This window comes from Pongo abelii, chromosome 2 (assembly GCF_028885655.2).
Source record: "Pongo abelii isolate AG06213 chromosome 2, NHGRI_mPonAbe1-v2.0_pri, whole genome shotgun sequence".
Lineage (NCBI taxonomy): Eukaryota > Metazoa > Chordata > Mammalia > Primates > Hominidae > Pongo > Pongo abelii.
The window spans coordinates 24,677,023-24,697,486 of NC_085928.1; the positions used below are offsets into that span (position 1 = coordinate 24,677,023).

The 20,464-nt window shown below is 38.2% G+C and overlaps 2 protein-coding genes and 1 long non-coding RNA gene across 17 annotated transcripts in view; 2 read left to right on the forward strand and 1 right to left on the reverse strand.

Annotated features, from left to right (window-relative positions):
• Positions 1 to 6,817, forward strand: part of SPICE1 (spindle and centriole associated protein 1) — a 61,293-nt gene extending 54,476 nt beyond the window's left edge. For 10 of the 11 annotated variants that reach the window (XM_063721546.1, XM_063721543.1, XM_063721545.1 and 7 more), the window contains 4 exons: positions 755 to 935; positions 3,133 to 3,235; positions 4,590 to 4,677; positions 6,086 to 6,817. In XM_063721546.1, the coding sequence (XP_063577616.1) occupies positions 755 to 935; positions 3,133 to 3,235; positions 4,590 to 4,677; positions 6,086 to 6,139 (426 nt within the window). In that variant the 3' untranslated portion in view covers positions 6,140 to 6,817. 11 annotated transcript variants of the gene reach the window in all.
• Positions 6,818 to 6,900: 83 nt separating this feature from the next.
• The window catches only part of CFAP44 (cilia and flagella associated protein 44), a 160,138-nt gene continuing 146,574 nt past the window's right edge, over positions 6,901 to 20,464 (forward strand). For all 5 annotated transcript variants that reach the window (XM_054551511.2, XM_009238521.4, XM_063721764.1 and 2 more), the window contains exons 1-2: positions 6,901 to 10,027; positions 17,652 to 17,756. In XM_054551511.2, the coding sequence (XP_054407486.2) occupies positions 17,657 to 17,756 (100 nt within the window). In that variant the 5' untranslated portion in view covers positions 6,901 to 10,027; positions 17,652 to 17,656. The remainder of the gene's footprint in view (positions 10,028 to 17,651; positions 17,757 to 20,464) is intronic.
• The window catches only part of LOC129058476 (uncharacterized), a 30,014-nt gene continuing 26,877 nt past the window's right edge, over positions 17,328 to 20,464 (reverse strand). Inside the window, exons 2-3 of the long non-coding RNA XR_008523601.1 lie at positions 17,650 to 17,738; positions 17,328 to 17,528 (exon numbers count right to left, since the gene is read on the reverse strand). This is a non-coding gene — a long non-coding RNA (uncharacterized LOC129058476). The remainder of the gene's footprint in view (positions 17,529 to 17,649; positions 17,739 to 20,464) is intronic.

Here is a 20,464-nt window from a genome sequence, read left to right on the forward strand (position 1 = left end):
CCTACCTCTCATATTTCTTTCCAATCACCAACTATTCTTGAATCAGATACCTTAGGCCAAAAGTGGCTTGGGGAGGCTGACATATGGTTAGAAGGAGTGCCAGGATTCCCAGAATCTTTGCCAAATTGTGCATATTTGAAGACTGTAATTATAGAAACTTCTGTTTCAAAGATAGCAGATCCTCTTTTGTAATCTGTCAAACCGCAGATCTGTCTTCAAAGATGTGTGGCATTTACTTAGAGACCAGCTCACTTGGAGTAGTCTCTTTGCTCCAAGATCTTTTGTGCAGCTCTGCAGATACTAAGAGATACAGAAAAACTTTTCCCAGAATATGTGCTTAAAAGGACGGTAAATTCTATTGTGTGCTCACTATTCACACTTATATATAATAAGGGCTATGAATACTAACTTGCTGGCATTAGTAAGTCAAAATTGTGTGAGATCGAGGCGGGTGGATCACGAGGTCAGGAGATGGAGACCTTCCTGGCTAACACGGTGAAACCCCGTCTCTGCTAAAAATACAAAAAATTAGCTGGGCATGGTGGCGGGTGCCTGTAGTCCCAGCTACTCGGGAGGCTGAGGCAGGAGAATGGCGTGAACCTGGGAGGCGGAGGTTGCAGTGAGCCGAGATTGTGCCACTGCACCCCAGCCTGGGTGACAGAGTAAGACTCCGCCTAAAAAAAAAAAAAAAAAAAAAAAATTGTGGGAGAGATTTTTCAGTATTCAATTTGTACTTTTTTTTTTCCTCCCAAAGACTTTTCCAGTAGCACAGTCTCTAACACCAGGTAGTATGGAGGAACGGATTGCAGAATTGAATCGACAAAGTATGGAGGCTCGTGGAAAACTACTGCAGTTGATAGAGCAGCAGAAACTTGTTGGTTTGAATCTTTCTCCACCAATGTCACCTGTTCAGTTACCTCTCAGAGCATGGACTGGTTGGTCACAAATTCATGATTTAAAAACTAGAAATATGAAGGTTTTCACTTTTCTTGATTTTGCAAGTTTATATTAAGCCAAAAGAAATATCACAGCATATATTTTGGTGCCTTCAATTTTGCACAGAAAGAAACAGCCCTAACTCACAGGATAAGTGACAGAAATGTGATTAGAAGGCAGATTTCCTGATTCTTTCTATCCTATGATGCCTATAGTTAATCTTCGGTGTCTGAGTTCCTAAATTATCCTACATCTAAATGGGATTCATTATAGTGTACAGTTCACTTAGGTCATATGCTGCAACTAAGCATGAAATATCTGAATGTTAATTTAGAATTTCATCAGCAATGAATTACAAGTTATTATTCTGTAAAACAGTTAAAACATTTTCACTCAATTAAATTTTTTGGTACATTTAGGAATGTGGAAAGCTAGAGGGGATTCTGAATAATAAAATAGTAACTGAAAAAATTGTCGTAGTATTCACATTCAAAAAGATACTGATGAAACGAAGTATATATCAAGTTGCTTTTTATCAGAAATTGCATTATTAAGGCCCTCAAGGGACAGAGCTACATGAAGAGTACAGAGAGATTGATTTTGGCCTAGTAAAAGAGAAGGCTCTAATTGTCAGGAATAGAAAAAGCTCCGTGTACCAGTAATTGATGTGTTCTCTGAGATGTTCAAACATTGGTGTTTGAAGGGGACTCATATGTCTTATTTCTGGTTGAAGTAGGTTACCTTTAAGATATCTTCCAATAAGAGTTTTCCCCTCAGAAATTATTTCCTTTTTGAAATACAGACCCAGAAAGCAGACTCTTTTGGAAATTGCTGGAAAAAGATGGTAATGCATTTCCCCAGGGCCCTCTCTGTTTATTCTAGGCTTCCTCAAATGACAGTTTTGTCTACTGTTCTTCATAGTTATGAAGCCTAGAGACAACTTCTGATTAGAATAAATAAATCAATTAACTATGTATGAACATGTACTATGTGCGAACATGTACTGTGTGCCTGCCATGTGTGGGCTTGAATACTCTAGCATTTGAGTAGGGGAGCAGGCAACAAACAAATCAGTATTTGGGATAATATCAGTTAGTGCTAAGTGCAAGGACGAAAAATAAAGCAGATCAGCCTTAAGAATAATTGTGTGTTTAAATATACATCTTCCATTTCAGTATTTGTGTATGGTTAAAATATGCTTTTATTTATGTTATGTAATTTAGTCCTCAACACACTTTAAGAGGAGACAGGGCTAATATTATACATATTTGATAAATAAGTAAACTGAGGCACAAAGAGGTTATGTGATTTATCAAGTTACAAAGCAAGTTGTGGATTTGCAACTGCGTTCTTTCCTGTCCAGTGATTTATCTTGCAACTGCGTTCTTTCCTGTCCAGTGATTTATCTCTAAAGTATTCTTTTTATAAGTAAAATTCTTATATTTATTTAAAAAAAAACCTCTGTGGACTTTAATGATAAAAATAAAAATAAACCATATGCCATGAAAAACCTTTTTTGTTTTCTAGGGTAACTGAGGAATATTTTGTAAAATTAAATAGGGTTTTATTACCTTGTAAAGCCAGGAAGTCACACAAAGTCAGGAGCCTCTGTGAAACTGCCTGTGATGAACATTAAGTCTTTCATTAGTGAATACTTAGTAAATATATGCTGATTGATCACCTACTTCTGAAATATGGGAAATATTCATAATTATACTTGCTATTGGCCATATGGAGCTCTTCAGCCAACTTTCCTACTTTAATGTCTTCAGTAATAGTCATAATGTAATCGATTTAAAAGATTTAAAGTTTTGCTGAATGACTTCAGAAATTTTCTTTTTCCTTTTTTTTGGGAAAACTTAGGGTAAGCTCTTTTGGACAAAGATCTCCAGTTCTTTAGGGCTAGCTCTTAATTCCTGTTTTTCACCTCCAGAACTGACATGATGCCACCTGTCTGAAGATTCTGGCTCTCTATGAACTGGCATGCTACTGAATTAACACTAGTAACTAAAGTTTCTTATCTCACAGTTTAGTAAAAAAAAAAAAAAAGTCTTTCAAGTGTATCTTGGGCTAAGATGAAAACATACGGAAAGAACCATCAAATTTTTAATGTGCAGTTTGCAGTAAGATAGAAATTGAGTGAAATTTTTATTTCATTGAAAGGTAATGAAACTAATATTTATTTTTATATTTTAGAAGGAGCAAAGAGGACAATTGAGGTATCTATTCCAGGAGCAGAAGCCCCAGAAAGCTCAAAATGTAGTACTGTCTCTCCTGTCAGCGAGATAAATACAAGAAGGTAAGTTGCAGTGTGAATATTTACTTTAAAAAAAAAAAAATTTGGTATGTATTTTATTCTCTTTGTGAAAAAAGGAAGTGTACAGTATCTGACTTAGGTTGAGACAGCTCATGCAAAGAGAGTAAAATAATTGGAAAAGAGAATTTTGAGGGGAAAGGGAGTGAGGAATAAACTTTAAGTAGAAAGACCTGGGTTTGCTACTGAAAACAAAAGTGAGATAACACATATGTAGAGTACTTATGGGTTACAAAATTAGGAGATGATGTATGACAGGACAGCTGAATTGACCAATAGTATTTTCCTCCTTCACAGTAAATGAAACTGAAGCTCTCTGAGTTAATTGGGTGATTTGTCTAGATGGGTCATATGATTGGTAAATAGTCACACTAAGGACATACCTGGCCTTTCTGTCTCTACTCTGCATCCTTACTATTGTACTGTGCTGTTCCAGGTCGTGTTACTCTTCTACTACCTGGACCTTTTTCCCCATCCCTGCACGTTCTTTTTCCCTTTATTATTGAAAACTTATCCATATAATATTGTAATGGCAGATACATGTCATTATACATTTGTGAAAACCCACAGAATGTGTAACACAGAGAGTGAACCCTGATGTAAACTATGAACTTCAGTCAATTATATTAACATTAGATCATCCATTGTAATAGATTTGTCACACTAATGCAAGATCTTAATAATAGGGGAAACTGTGTGTGTGTTGGAGGTGGGGGTTAAGGGGCATATGGGAACTCTGTACTTTCCACTCATCTTTCCATAAACCTAAAACAGCTCTAAAAATTAAATTGTATTTGTATTAGTCCGTTTTCATGTTGCTGATAAAAACATAACCGAGATTGGGAAGAAAAAGAAGTTGAATTGGACTTACAGTTTCACATGGCTGGAGAGGCTTCAAAATCATGGTGGGAGGCGAAGGACACTTCTAACATGGTGGCAGCAAGAGAAAATGAGGAAGAAGCAAAAGCAGAAACCCCTGATAAACCCATCAGATCTCATGAGACTTATTTACTGTCACTAGAATAGCATGGGAAGGACCGGCCCCCATGATTCATTTACCTCCCCATGAGTCCCTCCCACAACATGGGGGAATTCTGGGAGATACAATTCAAGTTGAGATTTTGGTGGGGACACAGCCAAACCATATCACTATTAATAAACAAATAAAGACTTAACAGGTTAGTGAAAATAAGTTACAAATAATTTACCTCGTTGGACCTAAGTCAGCCATATGTTTTCAAGCTCTTGCCAGTATTGAGAATTGTCAGTTGTTTGCATAATCTTTTAAGGTTAATAATGATAGCTCACTCTCTTACTCTGTTTTATTTTTCATATATAGATCTTCCGGGGCTACTAGTAATTCTTGTTCTCCACTAAATGCCAGTTCGGGAAGTGGGAGATTCACACCTCTTAATCCAAGAGCAAAGGTATACGTTAAAATGTAATTGTGAAATGTATATAGGGGTGAGGGTAGAAGGTGACTGATTTAGTGATTTCCATTCTTAATTATCATTCCTGTTATCCTAAAGCTGATATGATATTCTTAAAAGAAAAGAAATACTAATTTACCTTCATTAGGAAAAACAAGCCATATACTTCTTCTGTTTTCTAGGATAACTAAGGAATAAGGTAAAATTCAATAGGATATTCAACAGTCCTTAAAGACTGGAAATTACTGGTTTCAGGTAGAGCTTCCCAAATATTATGGCAGGACACACAGGTGTGCCTTGAATGGGTTGCAGATCTACTGAGCTATTGGTTCCCCCAGTCCTTGTGCCTGGGTGGGGTTTGGGACAGCCAGAGCACTGGATCCAGTCACTTTTCCTCTCACTTTATCCGTGTGTGCCATATCTGACTACTGTGCCATTGGTTAGGTAGGTTGCGGTAGGACACACAGGTGTGCCTTGAATGGGTTGTAGATCTACTGAGCTATTGGTTCCCCCAGTCCTTGTGCCTGGGTGGGGTTTGGGACAGCCAGAGCACTGGATCCAGTCACTTTTCCTCTCACTTTATCCGTGTGTGCCATATCTGACTACTGTGCCATTGGTTAGGTAGGTTGTGGTACCAGGGAAGAATAAATGTCTTAATGTGTTATTCATGTATTTTGATGTGCCATAGGTATGTATAGAAGCTAAGCATTTCACAGTATATTCAAAATTTTTGCAGAAGGCATTTTTTCTGTGGTACTAGTACAGTAAAATATAGTTCCTTTGAGTGGTTATAGTAAATTGTGAGGGTATCTTTAAAATTGTAAAAATTAATTTTGTAGACTTGAGCCAGCAAGTATCTGATGTTGGGAAAATCTTTGCATTTCTTATTACTGAGTTCAGTAATTAGATCAAAGAGTGGGTGCTTATAGCCCAAATTACATGATAGGGGAAAGATATTAAATGATAGGGGAATGATAGATATCTGAATTGTCCAGTCCTAGGAGATTCGTTCTTTGCTACTTCTTATATTCTACAAAAGCTTTAAAGTAAGCTATTTTATATAAATTATTCTTAGTTCCTGGAATTTAGTAACATTTAATTTACTAAGACCAAATAACTGCCTTTTTATCATTTTAAAAGTTTATGACTATGATATCTATAAAACACTGGACTTAAAAAAATTATGACTCCTAAATCAGTAAGAGGATCTGTTGACCAAGTAATCAGTTATTTGGTAGTATCTCTGTCAGAGAATAAACATTGCCAATAGCAATTTAATTTCCAGTACCATTCAATGGCACAGGATGACTTTGTTTTATGCACTTGGTCTAAATGATCTATAAATCTTGAGTAGTCTCATGTTTCTGATTACCATCTAAATTTTTTCTGTGTCTTTGTTCAACAGATTGAGAAACAGAATGAAGAAGGCTGGTTTGCTCTTTCTACCCATGTATCATAAGTGAAGTCAAGTCTCACTGAGTTTGTTCTTAATAATTTATTACTCCCCTTTCCCTGCTCTGACTTTTAAGTTTTTATATCCTTTCAGATAAAACCTACAAAGATCCTGTGAATTAGTACTAATGAAACAGGGAAATAAAGCAATTATTTTTTGACTTTCTCAAATAAGTTTTCAACAACCAGCTGACCTACAGCTCCCGGTGAATGAAATTTTGACTGTAGAGAAGTTAAAGTTTTGTATTTTAATACTTTCTTAAGTATTTTAAGGGTCTTTTTTTTGATTAATACATTTTTACCTTTATCTTTTTTCAGGGCTTTTTGAGGTTTAGTGTATCTTAGTTGATCCATTTATTTATTTATTTTCCTAAAGAACTAATTTGCTTTGCATGTAACATAATAAAATTCCTCTGTGTGATTAGAGTCTGGCTTTCAGGAAAATGTAACACCCACTTTTCTTTCTTTTTTCTTGGGAAGTCATTGCTGTTCATCACTTTGTCCATCAGGTGAAATATACAGCTTTAAAAAAAAATAGGCCTGGGAGTGTTTGTTTATATTTGCTTAAGCAGGTAAGAGTGGTTGCATTTATTATAAAATCTTATGTAGTTTTTAAATGTGAAAATGTCATCAATAATGGTAATGCAAATCAAATAAATATGATTCTAGAGTTCAAATGCCTAAATGTGGTAACATTGATTTAATGGTATATTTAATGTTTCAAACAATTAAATAGAAAAAGTTGCTATTAATTTTCCCAGCCCTGAATTTAAGCAGATCTTTCAGGGTAGATTTCTCTTTTTTTTTTCTTTTCTTTTCTTTCTTTCTTTCTTTTTTTTTTTTTTTTTTTGAGGCAGAGTCTCACTTTATTGCCCAGGCTGGAGTGCAGTTGTGTAATCTGGTTCACTGCAACCTCAGTCTCCTGGGTTCAAGCAATCCTCTTGCCTCAGCCTCCTGAGTAGCTAGGATTATAGGTACATGCCACCACGCCCAGCTAATTTGTGTATTTTCAGTAGAGATGGGGTTTCACCATGTTGGCCAGGCTGATCTCGAACCCCTGACTTCAAATGATCCACCTGCCTTGGTTTCCCAAAGTGCCGGGATTACAGGTGTGAGCCACTGCACCCGGCTCAGGATATATTTTTTCCAGGGTACCCATTTGTTTCTGAGATGTTGATTTCTATTTTAAACTTGTTTTTTGAATGATCTCTGCTCCCTGGCTCTATGATAGGAATTCTCAACCTGAGTGAGCAATTCAAACTGAGATTACTTTTGTTTAGACTCATATATTTCGATAACATATGACTTCTCCAGTATGCCCCAGAAAGCTGCTAGTAATTTGCTCAACCTGAAATTTACAGTTTTCCAAATTACAGGTTGGCAGAGATACTGGATTGATAACAACATCCACAGTTATGATATAATCATTCTTATGCTGTAAACAAAATTATTTTGGTTAGCAGAATTTAATAGTTAACTGTTAACTACATACTAGGCACTATTGTAGCCACTTTATGTGCTTCATGACACCTTATGAGATAGGTACTATTATCCTCATTTTGCAGATGAGGAAACTGAGGTACAAGGAGGTATTTTCTCAAGGTCACACAACTAGGGAGTGGTGGCACTTAATGGGAACATAGGCAGTCTTTCTCCAAAGCCTATGCTGTGCTGCCTCTTGATGGGGAGTAAACCTGTTTTACAGTGTGTATAGTATGGAAGCAGCATAATAAGAATAGCTGTTCCTTATTGAGCCATTACTGTGGCAGACACTGTACTATAAGCTGCAGTATCACCATTATCTCATTTGAACCTCATAGTAGCCCTATCAATTAGAGGTATGTAAATGCGTCCTCCTCTCCCAGCACCTTTACAGATGAGGAAACTGATCCCTGGAGGTGAAGAAAGTTGTCTAATGACAGAGTGCTTGTAAGAGGTAAAGCTAAGACTTGAAGCTCTTTCTTGCAGTTACTGGATTTCTCCTAATTTTTGAGAACTAATACAGTACAGTAGCTAAGGATGCAAGTACTGAAACCAGAAATCTTGCCTCAAATGCCATTTCTGCCACTTGAGCTGTGTACTTTGGACAAATTAATCTCATCTTTCCCATTTGAAAGTCAGACATAATGTCTTCCCTAGAGGCTTGTGAGGATTAAGTGAGGCAAGTGTATGTAAATGGGCTGAGATCAGAGCTTGGCTCATAACACTCAGTAATGATCACTGCCAAATTTTTTTTTGTGTATAAATAAATAAATACACTATTTCCCCCATGTTTCCGATTTTTAAGACATTGTATAGTGAATTTATTGTATCTTTCTCAGATTAACAATTACACACAGTGCTTGAAATTTAGAGGTATTTCACCTGAAAAGATGTCTAGAGGTTGAAAGAAAACATGCTGGGCATATGATTTGAAAATATAAATAACATGCTATTTAAAAATAAGTTTACCCTATGTTTTCTATCTTTTCTGGCACCTAGATATACCATTTAATAAGTAATAGCAAGGATAATCGTTTTTTTAAGCCCTGGAAAATCTTGATTAAAGAGGACATTTCAGTATTGCAAATAAATGCATGGTATTTGTGTAACATTGTGGAAACTAATAAACACAAATTGTATTATAGCAATTTTTTCTTGCCAATTTTATTGACAAATAATTTATATACAATAAACGACATCCATTTAAAGAGAACAGTTTATTGGCTTTTAGCAGTTGTATATACCCATGAAATTACCACCACAATTAAGACACAGCATTTCTATCATTTCTAAGATTCCTTGTGTCTCTTTCCAGTGCATCTCAGTAAGTCCTAGGCAACCATTTTGCCCAAGTCTCTAGACTATCTTGGATGTGGAATGACTTCGTGTATGTTTAACTTTTGAAGAAACCTCTCAAATAGTTTTCCAAAGTGGTTATGCCATTTTACATTCCCAACAGCAGTGTATGCGAGTTCCAGTTGCTCCATATCCTTCTGCATTTGGTGTTGGCAGTCTTTGAAGTTTTACCCCTTCACGTGGATGTGGAGTTATGTGTATTGTGGTTTGTATTTCCCTTATGACTACTGTTAAGCATCTTTCCATGTGCTTATTGGCCACACATATATCTGATTTGGTGAAGTATTCAAATCCTTTGCCCATTTAAGAAATTGGGTGGTTTTTTCTTATTGAATTTTAAGAGGTTTTTATATATTCTGTATACAAAGTCCTTTGTCACATATTGGAATGACCATTTTAAAACAAGTATTTGGTAACTAATAACGTTAGGCTAGGTACTTTAAAAAACAGTATGACCACAGTACTACAGAGAGGTTGAACAAACTGCTAAACCTAGAAATCTGTCAAGGGAGGGCCTATACTTTTGTGCCTAGAGCGCTGCGACCAAGAAACCCACAACATAAAACCTGATTTACTCTTAAAAGCCAACAGAGATAATATAGTTTTAAAAATAACAAAAATCCCACGATGTATCTTTGTTGTTGATATTGCCGGCAAGCTGCCTACTATCTCCCAGGACCCCTGTTAAAATCGAAGTTAAAACCTCAACATAGGAACGCGGCGATCAGGGCTCCGTTGGGCCATTTTGGAATATCGGGCAGGTATCTTCGACGGTATTTATGTCATCTAATTATCTACATGACGTCCTTTAGGGGATAATAAACTCGTCGGGCTTTTCTGTTTGGCTTTGAACCAGTGTCATGAGGCGGAAAAGGCCCGACCAGAGGGCGGATAGATACCGGGTTCCCGGAAAGCTGGACGCCGGTCGCGCATGCGCCCCACGGCCCGCCCTGGTTCCGCCTCCCTGGAAGACGGGGGCGTTGTCTCGGTAACCGGAGTAAACGGAGGCCTCCGGCAGAAGCTGTGAAGAGAGGAGCCACGGCGGTCAGTACCTTCGGTGAGTTTGGACCTCAGCAGCCGGCAGTTTCCACACCCTCCCCCTTAAATCTGTTTGTGGCTCAGAGGGCAGTACTCTCAGGCTCGGAGCTAGACGCTGTGTGCACTGTTCCTGCCTGCGAGACCCTGTCAGTCTGACCGGGCGGAAACCAGCCAGGCAGCAGGAGCACGGCGTAGACCCGGCCAAGTCAGAGCAGCAGCGAGTCGGCTGGGAAAGTGCTGGGGCTCCCCGCTCCAGCGAGGCACCTGCCCTGTGCTCAGCTGGGTGCGACGCTTGGCACGCTGGGCCCTCTGCACTTCGGCTTCCTCATCTCCAGAAAGAAAGGTGATAATGTGACCTCATGGAGTTCTTATTATTATTAAACAGGATAATACAAGTAAAGTGCTTAGCACATGCATGGCACATAGTAGGTGCACATAAATATTTGTTGGATAATAGGTAAAGACAGTCGCATACATGTGTGCTGCTCAGTGTGTCCAATCAATCATGAGTTGCTAAGGGTGCGTACTGATGAAAATCTTTGAGAGGAGAAGGGGCTAAGGAGGCTAGGGAGAGAGAGAGAGTGACTATAGCTGGGCTGCAATAAGCTACAGACCCCCTCTGACAAGGGACTTTTACACCAGACCGAGGAATCTGAGCTCTTATTTAATGGCAGTGATGAGCCATTAGAGGTTTTAAGCAAGAGTGACACATTAAAAGCTGTGTTTTAGAAATACAAGCTATAGTGTAGAAAATGGATTACAGAAGGGAAGACAAAGTATGACGGTACAGTAATGGTAGAGGTGAGACAAACTGAGGACTGGAGCTACAGAGGGACAGTAGGAATGAAGGGAGGGGAGGAATTCAAAAGGCTTAATCACTGGACACTTAGTAACAGGACTTGGAAATCATTTACATGAATTGGGTGAGAGGAACGGATTCAGAGTAAATACGCTGCTTTCTCATCTGTAAAATAATGACAATAATAATAATGCATAGCAAGACTTTGTCTCAAAAATAATAATAATAGGCTGTGCGCGGTGGCTCACGCCTATAATCCCAGCACTTTGGGAGGCGGAGGTGGGTAGATCATCTGAGGTCAAGGAGTTCGAGACAAGTCTGGCCACTGGGAGAAACCCGTCTACTAAAAATACAAAAATTAGCCGGGCGAGGTGGTGTGCGCCTGTAATCCCAGCTACTCGGGAGGCTGAGGCACGAGAATCGCTTGAACCCGGGAGGTGGAGGTTGCAGTGAGCTGAGATCGCACCACTGCACTCCAGCCTGGGTGACAGAACCAGACTCCATCTCAATAAATAAATAAATAAATAAATAAATAAATAAATAAATAAAATAATAATGGTACCTACCTCATAGGGTCGTTTTGAGAATTGTGCGATAATATGTGTAGAATTTCTTAGAACTGTACTTGACACATAGTAAACATTAAAAAAGACAAGCTATTACTTTTTTTCTCCACAGCTGTATTTCACATTGCAAAGTAAAAACCGAGAGCCTGTTTTATACATCAGTCACTGTGAATCTTAAATAACCACCTCTGGCACACTGCTGGGATTGAGTGAGCTTGTGAGCGTGAGGACCAGAACCTGGACTCTGGTGAATGAATCAGAGTAACGTCACCTTAGAGAGCACTCTGTCTGGCATCCAGCCAACCTTCTAGCAACACACTCCTCTGCATCAATGTGTACTATTATTTTCCCTTTTTCTTTATACTTCCTTAGGGTTGACCCTGTCAACCTAAATAACATACAGAGAGCGGCTTTCTAAAAGAAGATGATGTTTATTGAGGAGTAAGGCATTGCAATGGAATATGTGTGCCATGGTAAACTATATGTGTGTTCAGGGAGGTAAAGGAAAACAAGGGTTTTAAAGGAAAAATGAAAAAGACTACGTAATTATTTTGAGATAATTCTCCTTGGCTACAAAGATCAACAGTAAGTGTGATGCTAGTCTGAGGCTGGACAGGCAGTTGTTGGGCAGATGTCCTTGCAGTATTTTTTTTTTTATGTGTAAGGTTATGATGGCTTTTGTGCAAGGCTGTGGTCTTTTGGGATAGTTATCCAGCATACAAGCGTGAGAACCCATTCTTCATAGCCTTCCCCAGCTCTATTTGTCAGGGTTCTTTCTTAACACTGGTGACTCCATTCTAATTCTGACAACTTTCACAACTAAAAACTGCACAGTCTATCTAATGAGTTAGTTAAAAGAATTGGCCATAGGCTGGACGAATAAGCCTGGATCTAATGAAACGAAATTTATGCTAGTCCTGCAAATAGACTCCCAAACCTAGCTAGTTTACTGATAGAAGGTAGAACATGGTCTAGAACCCAAACTTAGACTGCCTTAAAGGAATACAATGAATGTCCCCGATAGGTGAATTGGTAGTTCCTCTCTTCTGGAAAGTGTCCAGATCCTACGAAGAACATATAAAATTAGGAGGTATATATGATGCATTGGGAATTAACTTCTTGAGCTATCAGGGTGGTAAAGAAAAGTTGGAAACATGTCATTGAGGAATAATTGAAATAATTGGGATACTTTCTCTGGGAAAAGAGAAGATCTGGAGAGAAATGAGAGCCAACTACAATTATTTGAATGGTTGAAGTACACAGAAAAACTTGTTCTGTGTGTTCTCGGAAGAAAAAATAAGGGTCAAATGGATCCAAGTTGCAGGGAGGCAGATTTCAGCTTAATATAAAATGTACTAAGAACTAGAGCTGAGCATGAACAGAATGTGCTCACCCTCTTACCCGAAATATTTAAATTGAAGCTGACTGACAATCTTGTTCTTTCATTTATTCAGGAATATATCAATAAATTCATTCCTGCAACCATTTTACATATTGACTGCCATGTATCATTCTTAGAGCTTTCCTGTGTTGACTCAGAACAACCTTATCCAGTAGGTGCTGCATTTTAAAGATGGAAATACTGAGGCACACAGCCATTAAATACTTGGTTAACACCTCACAACCAGGAAGAGGATGAGCCAAGATTTAAACCTAGTCAGACTGACTCTGTAGCCAGTATTCTCAGCCCTGGCCAACACACTAGACTGCTTTTCTGGCAGTGCTGGGGTGGATGTTGAGATGTGTGACCTGCATGGGGTAGGAAGTTAAACTAAAGTCCTCTTTCAACTCTGAAGATTCCATGATTTTATTTATTGAACCCTACATGTGTCAAAGAGAATATCTAGGAGTATAGTGAAAACAACTGCCATTTCTGAGTGCCTAGTAGGTGTTTTATATAAACTCATGATTCCTAACCAGTTCTTATGCCTGAATGTGTGAAAGAATTATCTGGGGAGTGAGACCCTGTTAATAGTACATTTTTAAGTTTTCCAAGTGATTGTAAAGTGCAGTCAAAGTTGAGAACTCTGTATATGAAAGATCTCATTTAATATTTACAGCAACTCTACCAAATAACCCTATCACCCCCATTTTACATATTAAAGGATCAAGAGGTTAAGGAACTTGTTTCTTGGGCAAGCAGGGATGTGGCTCTAAAGTCTCCACAGGTTACAATGTAGCTTCTCAATCCCTTTGTTATTAAAACAAAACAAACAAACAAACAAAACCCCAAAAAACCAAAAATACCTTATTCTACCTTACCAGTTATACTGATAATCTCCAGGAGAACAGGAGTCTTTCCCACCTGACCTGCTCCACTGCTTTTTACAGATTCTTCAGTTACCTTTTATGACCCAGGAAAGCTAGGAATAGTATTTATGGTCCGTGGTACTGCTACATCAGAACACCAGGCAAATTCCTTGGGTTCCAGTATTTTCTTCCACATTGTACACAACCTGACATTAACTGGGTTTGTTATGTGAAAGTTTATTACATGGTAGTATTAGCCATTTGGGGAATATATTGTTTAAGATAGCACAGAATAAAGTGTGGTGCTTTTGTCTTGACACCAACTTACCTTTTGTTGTGGTTCAACTCTTGTTTTCAGAGTGCTTTAGTTCCCATAATTGTTTTTTACCCACCTTATGATTATCTTATGAATAAATTATGGGTGCTTTTTATTAGAATCTATATCCAGTTAACGTTCAGTTATAGTATGTTAAAAATAAATTTATTCAGAAAAAAGACTGAAAAGTAGCAAGTGATCTCATGAAGTCATGAGGCTTATGATAGCAGGAAAGAAAACCATGAGATTCAAATCACTAGGAGGAACTTGACCCATTATTCCTGGCTTTAAAGGGCACCATAAGTCAAGGAATGCCAGTGGCCTCTGGAACTTAGAAGGGCTCTTGGGCAACAGCCAGAAAGAAAGCAGGGACCACTGTTCCACAGCCACATGGGGCTGAATTCTGCCAGCAGCTTGGATGAGCCCAGAAGTAGATTCTTCCTCAGAGCCTCTGAAGGTGAAGGCAGCACTGCCAACACCTTAACAACCTCCTGAAACTCTAAGCAGAGAGCTAGCTGAGTCACACTTGGCCTGGACTTTTGACCCACAAAACCGTGAAATAATAAGTGGATGTTATTTAAGCTGCTAAATGTCTGGTAATTTATATGGCAGCAATGGAAAACTAAAACAGTACCTACTTACAGAAGAAAGTGCTATTGAAACTCACAGACCAAAAATTTTCATTTAGTTATCAATTGATTAGCAGCAGCAGAATATCAGTTTGATTTTGTTGGAAAACCCAGGAACCCCCTTGCCTTCACTTATTTGGGACCTGCATCTTGGAAACTTAGGGATTACTTTAGTTTCTTTCCAATACTTTAAATGTTGATTTTTATCAAAGAAATCATTATCGATCAATCATAGTCACTTCAGTCACTACTGTCAGACCATCCTTGTTTTGGTCAACCTCTGATGGATCTGAATCAGTGATTTAGAAGATAAGTTTATTCTGAAACTATTTTGAAAGAGAATTGTTGATTTCTTCATCTTGAATTATACATTGAGGTGAGGGACTGTATATTGCTCACCTTTGTATCCTCTACAGTGCCTAGCATAATAATATGCTCAATAGTTTTAAGAATGAAATTGACCTAAATTATGAAGGCAAGGGAGAAAATAATATTTCAGTGTGTGTGTATCTAAACAATTTTACCCACAGTATGTGGTCATTTATAACCAAGCTCTGTAATAACTGAATTGGCTGCATAATTCTTTATTTAAAAAAAAATAGTTACTCACTATAAAGTAACATAGAAAGCAAGTCTGTGTGTCCCAAACTGGAAGGAATAGAAAATATACTGGATGATAGAATGTGAATTTTAAAAGATTTTGCTACTTACAGGTTATTATTATTTGATTCCTAACCCCACACCCTCCATAAACCCCAAAAGGTATATATTCTACAATTAGGTGGAAGGAAAGAGGAAGGAAGGGAAGGAGAAAAGGAAGAAAGGATGGAGAGAGAGAGGAAGGAAGATTCACAACTAAAAAAGAAGGGAAAGGAAAACACACACACACACACACGTACATACACTTTTTAAAAAGTAAAACATTATTTTTGTAACCCAGAAGAATGCCTCCAAAGTACAAAATACAAAATTTAATAACATGAGTATCATGTTAGACCATATCTTTTTTTTTTTTTTTTAAATTTTAGAAGCAGAGTCTTGATCTGTCACTCAGGCTGGAGTGCAGTGGTGCTATCCTAGCTCACTGCAGCCTCAAACTCCTGGGCTCAAGTGATCCTCCTGCCTCAGCCTCCTGAGTAGCTGGGACTACAGGCATACCTCACTATGCCTGGCCATTTAAAATTTTTTTTAGAGACAGTTTGGCTGTGTCCCCATCCAAATCCCATCGTAATTATAGTTCCCATAATCCCCATGTGTCATGGGAGGGACCTGGTGGGAGGTAACTGAATCATGGGGGCAGTTACCTCATCCTGTTCTTGTGATAGTGAGTGGGTTCTCACAAAATCTGATGGTTTTACAAGGGGTTTTCTTCCCCTTCGCTCTGCACTTCTCCTTGCTGCCACCATGTGAAGAAAAGAGGTGTTTGTTTCCCCTTCTGCTATGCTTGTAAGTGTCCTGAGGCCTCCCTAGCCATGCCAAACTGTAAGTCAATTAAACCTCTTTCCTTTATAAATTACCCATTCTCAGGTATGCCTTTGTTAGCAGTGTGAGAACAAACTAATGCAGATGGGGTCTTGCTATGTTTCTCAGGTTGGTCTCGAACTCCTGGTCTCAAGCAGTCCTCCTGTTTCAGCCTGTCAAACTGCCAGGATTACAGGCATGTGCCACTGAGCTCGGTCTATATCTTTCTTGATCATAGTTTATAATACAAATGTTTAGACAATGTACTGTTATCCCCCATATCAAAAGAAGGCATCATGATGTCACTGCAGGAAAACATGGAATGAACCCTAGTGCCCAGTTGAAGGGAGACAGTTATCATACTACACTCTCCTTTGTCCTTTGATCATGTAGTGTACCATATCTGCTTTAGGCATACCAATCTATCTTCAGAGACCAGGAAGATATAACAGTGTGGCAGTTTAAGTAACCCTCATAGCAGGCTTGTAAAAAGTTTTTTCTTCATTCCCATTACAGTTGGGGAATTCATGTAAAGTTTAGTTAGCTAGTTATATGTCAGTACTGGGATTCAAACCCTAATCTAACTATAAATCTGATCCAAATAGAACTAATGTTCCATTCTGCTTGCCAGGCGTATCATAGAAGAATGTTGAGGAAACATGGGGTGTTTAGTATAGAGAATTGAAGACTTAGAAGGAAGCTGTTTTCAAATGTATGAAAAGCTGCAATATAGACAGAGGAGAGAGAAAACCTGTTGTGTCACTCCCCTCTTTAAAACCCTTTAATGGTTTTCAGTTGTCAAAGAAATAAGGTATAAACTTCTTAGCAAAGCTTAGAGACAACTTTATGATATGGTACCCACCTCATTTTCAATATCCATTTTACTCTGCCACTCTGGCCAATAGACTGCTTGCAGCCCTTTAAAGATGCAGCCCTCTTTGATGTGCCTAACATATCTTTCACATTCTTTGCCTGGCCAACTCCTGACCGTCATCCATGTCTCAAACACCTCTTCTCTAACTCCCCATCAGGTTTTAGGCTTCTTGCTATACATGCCCACAGTACCATTTTCCTTTTTGTGGCACTCATTATTTTAATTGCTTGTTTAATATCTATCTTTCTAAACAAGTTCCATAAAGTTAGGGACCATATTTCTCTTCTCCAGTTTTGTAATTTAGTACCCAACATAAGACTTGATACACTGCAGGTGTGCTCAAAAAATATTTTGAAAACTGAAATTGATTAGTAACTCCAAGGGAATTTGAAAATAGAGAAAGAGGGAGGGATGGACCAAAGGTAGGATAGCAGAAGGTTAATTTTAATGATGAAGCATTTGGGGAAAAGATGAACTTTGGTGGTGGACCTCTGGAAAACCAAAGTGCACCACAATGACAATTTACCTAGAGAAAGAGAACCTGTGATTATAATTAGCTGTCTTGAAGAGGTCAGAGGTCTCTGGTGGTAGTTGCACCCTCCTGCTGGTGGGTCATCCTTGGATCCTGTGCAAACAAAGGATTATTGACACACATGGTGTTTGGTGCTTATGAAATTTGTTAGGGGGAAATCTGTTAGTTTCAATTTTACAGCATTATCCATATCTCATCCCCATTTTGTACTTACAGAGGAAATGAAGGAACCAGATGATCAGGATACTGATGGGGAGAAATCAGTTACATCAAAGAGTGATGGGAGGAAGTCTCTGAGGTCTTCTAAATCAGAATCAAGATGTAAGTAAAGATAATATGTATACTTTTAAAAGTATTAAACTTAGGTAAACATTTAAATACTTAATTTTTATAGTAGAATGGAAAGAGCAGGATGTTATAAAATAGATCTTTTTTTTTTTTTTTTTGATACGGAGTTTTGCTCTTGTTGCCCAGGCTGTATGTAGTGCAATGGTACGATCTTGGCTTACTGTAACCTCTGTCTTCTGGGTTCAAGTGATTCTCCTCCCTCAGCCTCTTGAATAGCTGGGATTACAGGTGCCCGCTACCACACCTGGCTAATTTTTGTATTTTTAGTAGAGATGGGGTTTCATCATATTTGTCAGGCTGGTCTCGAACTCCTGACCTCAGGTGATCCACCTGCCTCGGCCTCCCAATGTGCTGGGATTACAGGCGTGAGCCACCGTGCTGGGCCAAAATAGATCTCTTATACTCCGTGTTCCCAGAAAGCTGTAGGAAGGTGGGCTCCATAAAAATGATGGAGTTAGCAAAGAAAAAAGACTACATATGGTCCAGGAAATAGGAGATTCAAAATGGAAATAAGGCAAAGGTAATGCCTAGGATGGCACCTGGGCAGCCATGCAGAGAACGATTATACTGAAGCAAGGAAAGGAGAATTTTCACCTCCCAGAAAGTTAAAAATGTTAAATAATAGATTATCTGATAGGTGCATGTAGAAAATTGAATTGAGTGAAATTTATAGAACTATGACAAGATGTGGGAAGATTTATCAGGAGATTCCAGAAAGTTAAAAAGTGAAAATAAATGAGGTATTAGTTTTAGAAAAGTGAGTTGTTCAAGAAGGAAATAAAATAATACATTCTTAACTCAGGAATGAGTGTTATTAAGGCAGTATACTAAAAACAGTAAGCATGGACTTCACTATAGTTTTTTTGTGCTTTAATTATATTGCAAGGGCGGAGAGATAGCAAGTGGTGATAGAGATTTAACATTCTTCATCTTCCCATAATAAACACTGTCTAAAAGTGGCTAGAGAGAGCAGTATATCCATATTATTTAGATATATGGAGGTAAATATCAGAAGAAAAAAGATTAAAAGCTAAAAGTGATTCTTCTGGAGAGATAGAGAAGGCTGTTAAGCAGGGAAAAGTTGAGTATTTTAAAAGACAAGTCTTTTAGCATTACTTGACTTTTTAAGTTATGGGCATGTACTTCAACAAAAATAAAAATAATTTTCTAAAAGTCAAAAAAATGGGCAAAATAATTTTTAAATAGTGCATATCTGGGTTTATAGAACAGAAATGGTTTACTTGTTCAACTCCCTTACAAAGCTCTAAGTTCCTTAAGAGCAGTCTGTGTTTTACTTGTTTATCACAGCTCTTGGCACACAGGTTGATAATAACCTACCCACACATCTGGTCTAGAGTTCTGCTGTGAGAGCTACTGAGTCTTATATGGACTTTTCTGATACAATGTAGTGGAAAGAGACCTGGACTTTGGTTTTGAGTCCTGGATCTACCATTTAGAGATGCTTGATCTTGGAAAAATTACCACATCTTTCTGAGTCTCAATTTTCTCACCCATTAAAACAATTATGAGTCACTTGGGAATTAAATTGGATAACATGTGGAAGGACTTCATAGACTGCAATGGAAGAAAAAAGGAGGAATTTTATAACTAGGATTTTTGAAAGATGGCTGGCTCTTTCTGACTGACTATCACGATGTTAAGTATCTTAGTGGAATCTTGACTATTTAAGGTTCTAATCCTAAATATGATTTGAGAAATTTAATTTTGACTGTTCACCTAGAGAAGATCAGGTCCTCGGAAAATCAATACACATGCAAAATTTGCATTAAATTCTTTTAATTTATCGCAGACATGTCTTGTAAATCCACAGTTTCTCCACATTATATTTTATTTTAGGCATTTATCTTCTCTGGTTTGGACTCTTGCAACATGGATTTCTACCTCAGTCTTCCTGTCCAGATCTCCCTCCACACCACCACTAGAGTTCTTTCCAAAAAGTATCATTATGTCGCTTACTTCAGAAACTTTAGTTTGTTCCCCCCTTGTTTTTCCTTTTTCATGTTTCTGTACTCCTTACATTTCTGACACAGGATTGTCTGTGTGTTGATTTCCAGTCCTCGGCAGTGTTTTCCTGGCTGCTACTCTCAACTTTCCCTTGATGGATTTAATGATAATGACCCTTTGTCTAGCATTGCCTTCAGGACCTCCCTTCCTTATGTCAGACCCTCTTAGGGGCAGACCTTTCAAAGTGTGACCTGGCCCAGTGCTCAGCTCATTAATTAGTTCACATATCATAGGTCTTAGACTCCCAAATAATAATGTGAAATAATTTTCTGGCATTCTGAACATCCTGTACCTTGTTGCTGCATGAAGAGGTCTCTCCCTCCTAGCTCAGCCTCATACCTGATAGCTGCATTCCCCCCCCACCCCTGGAAACCTTGCTTTGCTCTCAGGCTTGTTAACACATCCCAGCAAGTTTTTACTCTGGGATTCTCATGTAGAATGAATAAAAGTCCTTGTATTCCATCCAAGCAGAGAAGTTAGAGTAGACTTTTTCCCATACTTAACAAGAGGTTTCTGCTATCTCTGAGTTCTATTAAGAAATTTAAGTCAAGTGTACCAGCTAAACCATCCATCATTTCTCACGATGGTGAAGGACTGTTAGTTACTAAGGCATTGATTTCTGATTCTTATCAAAGGACTAAATTATTGCAGACCTT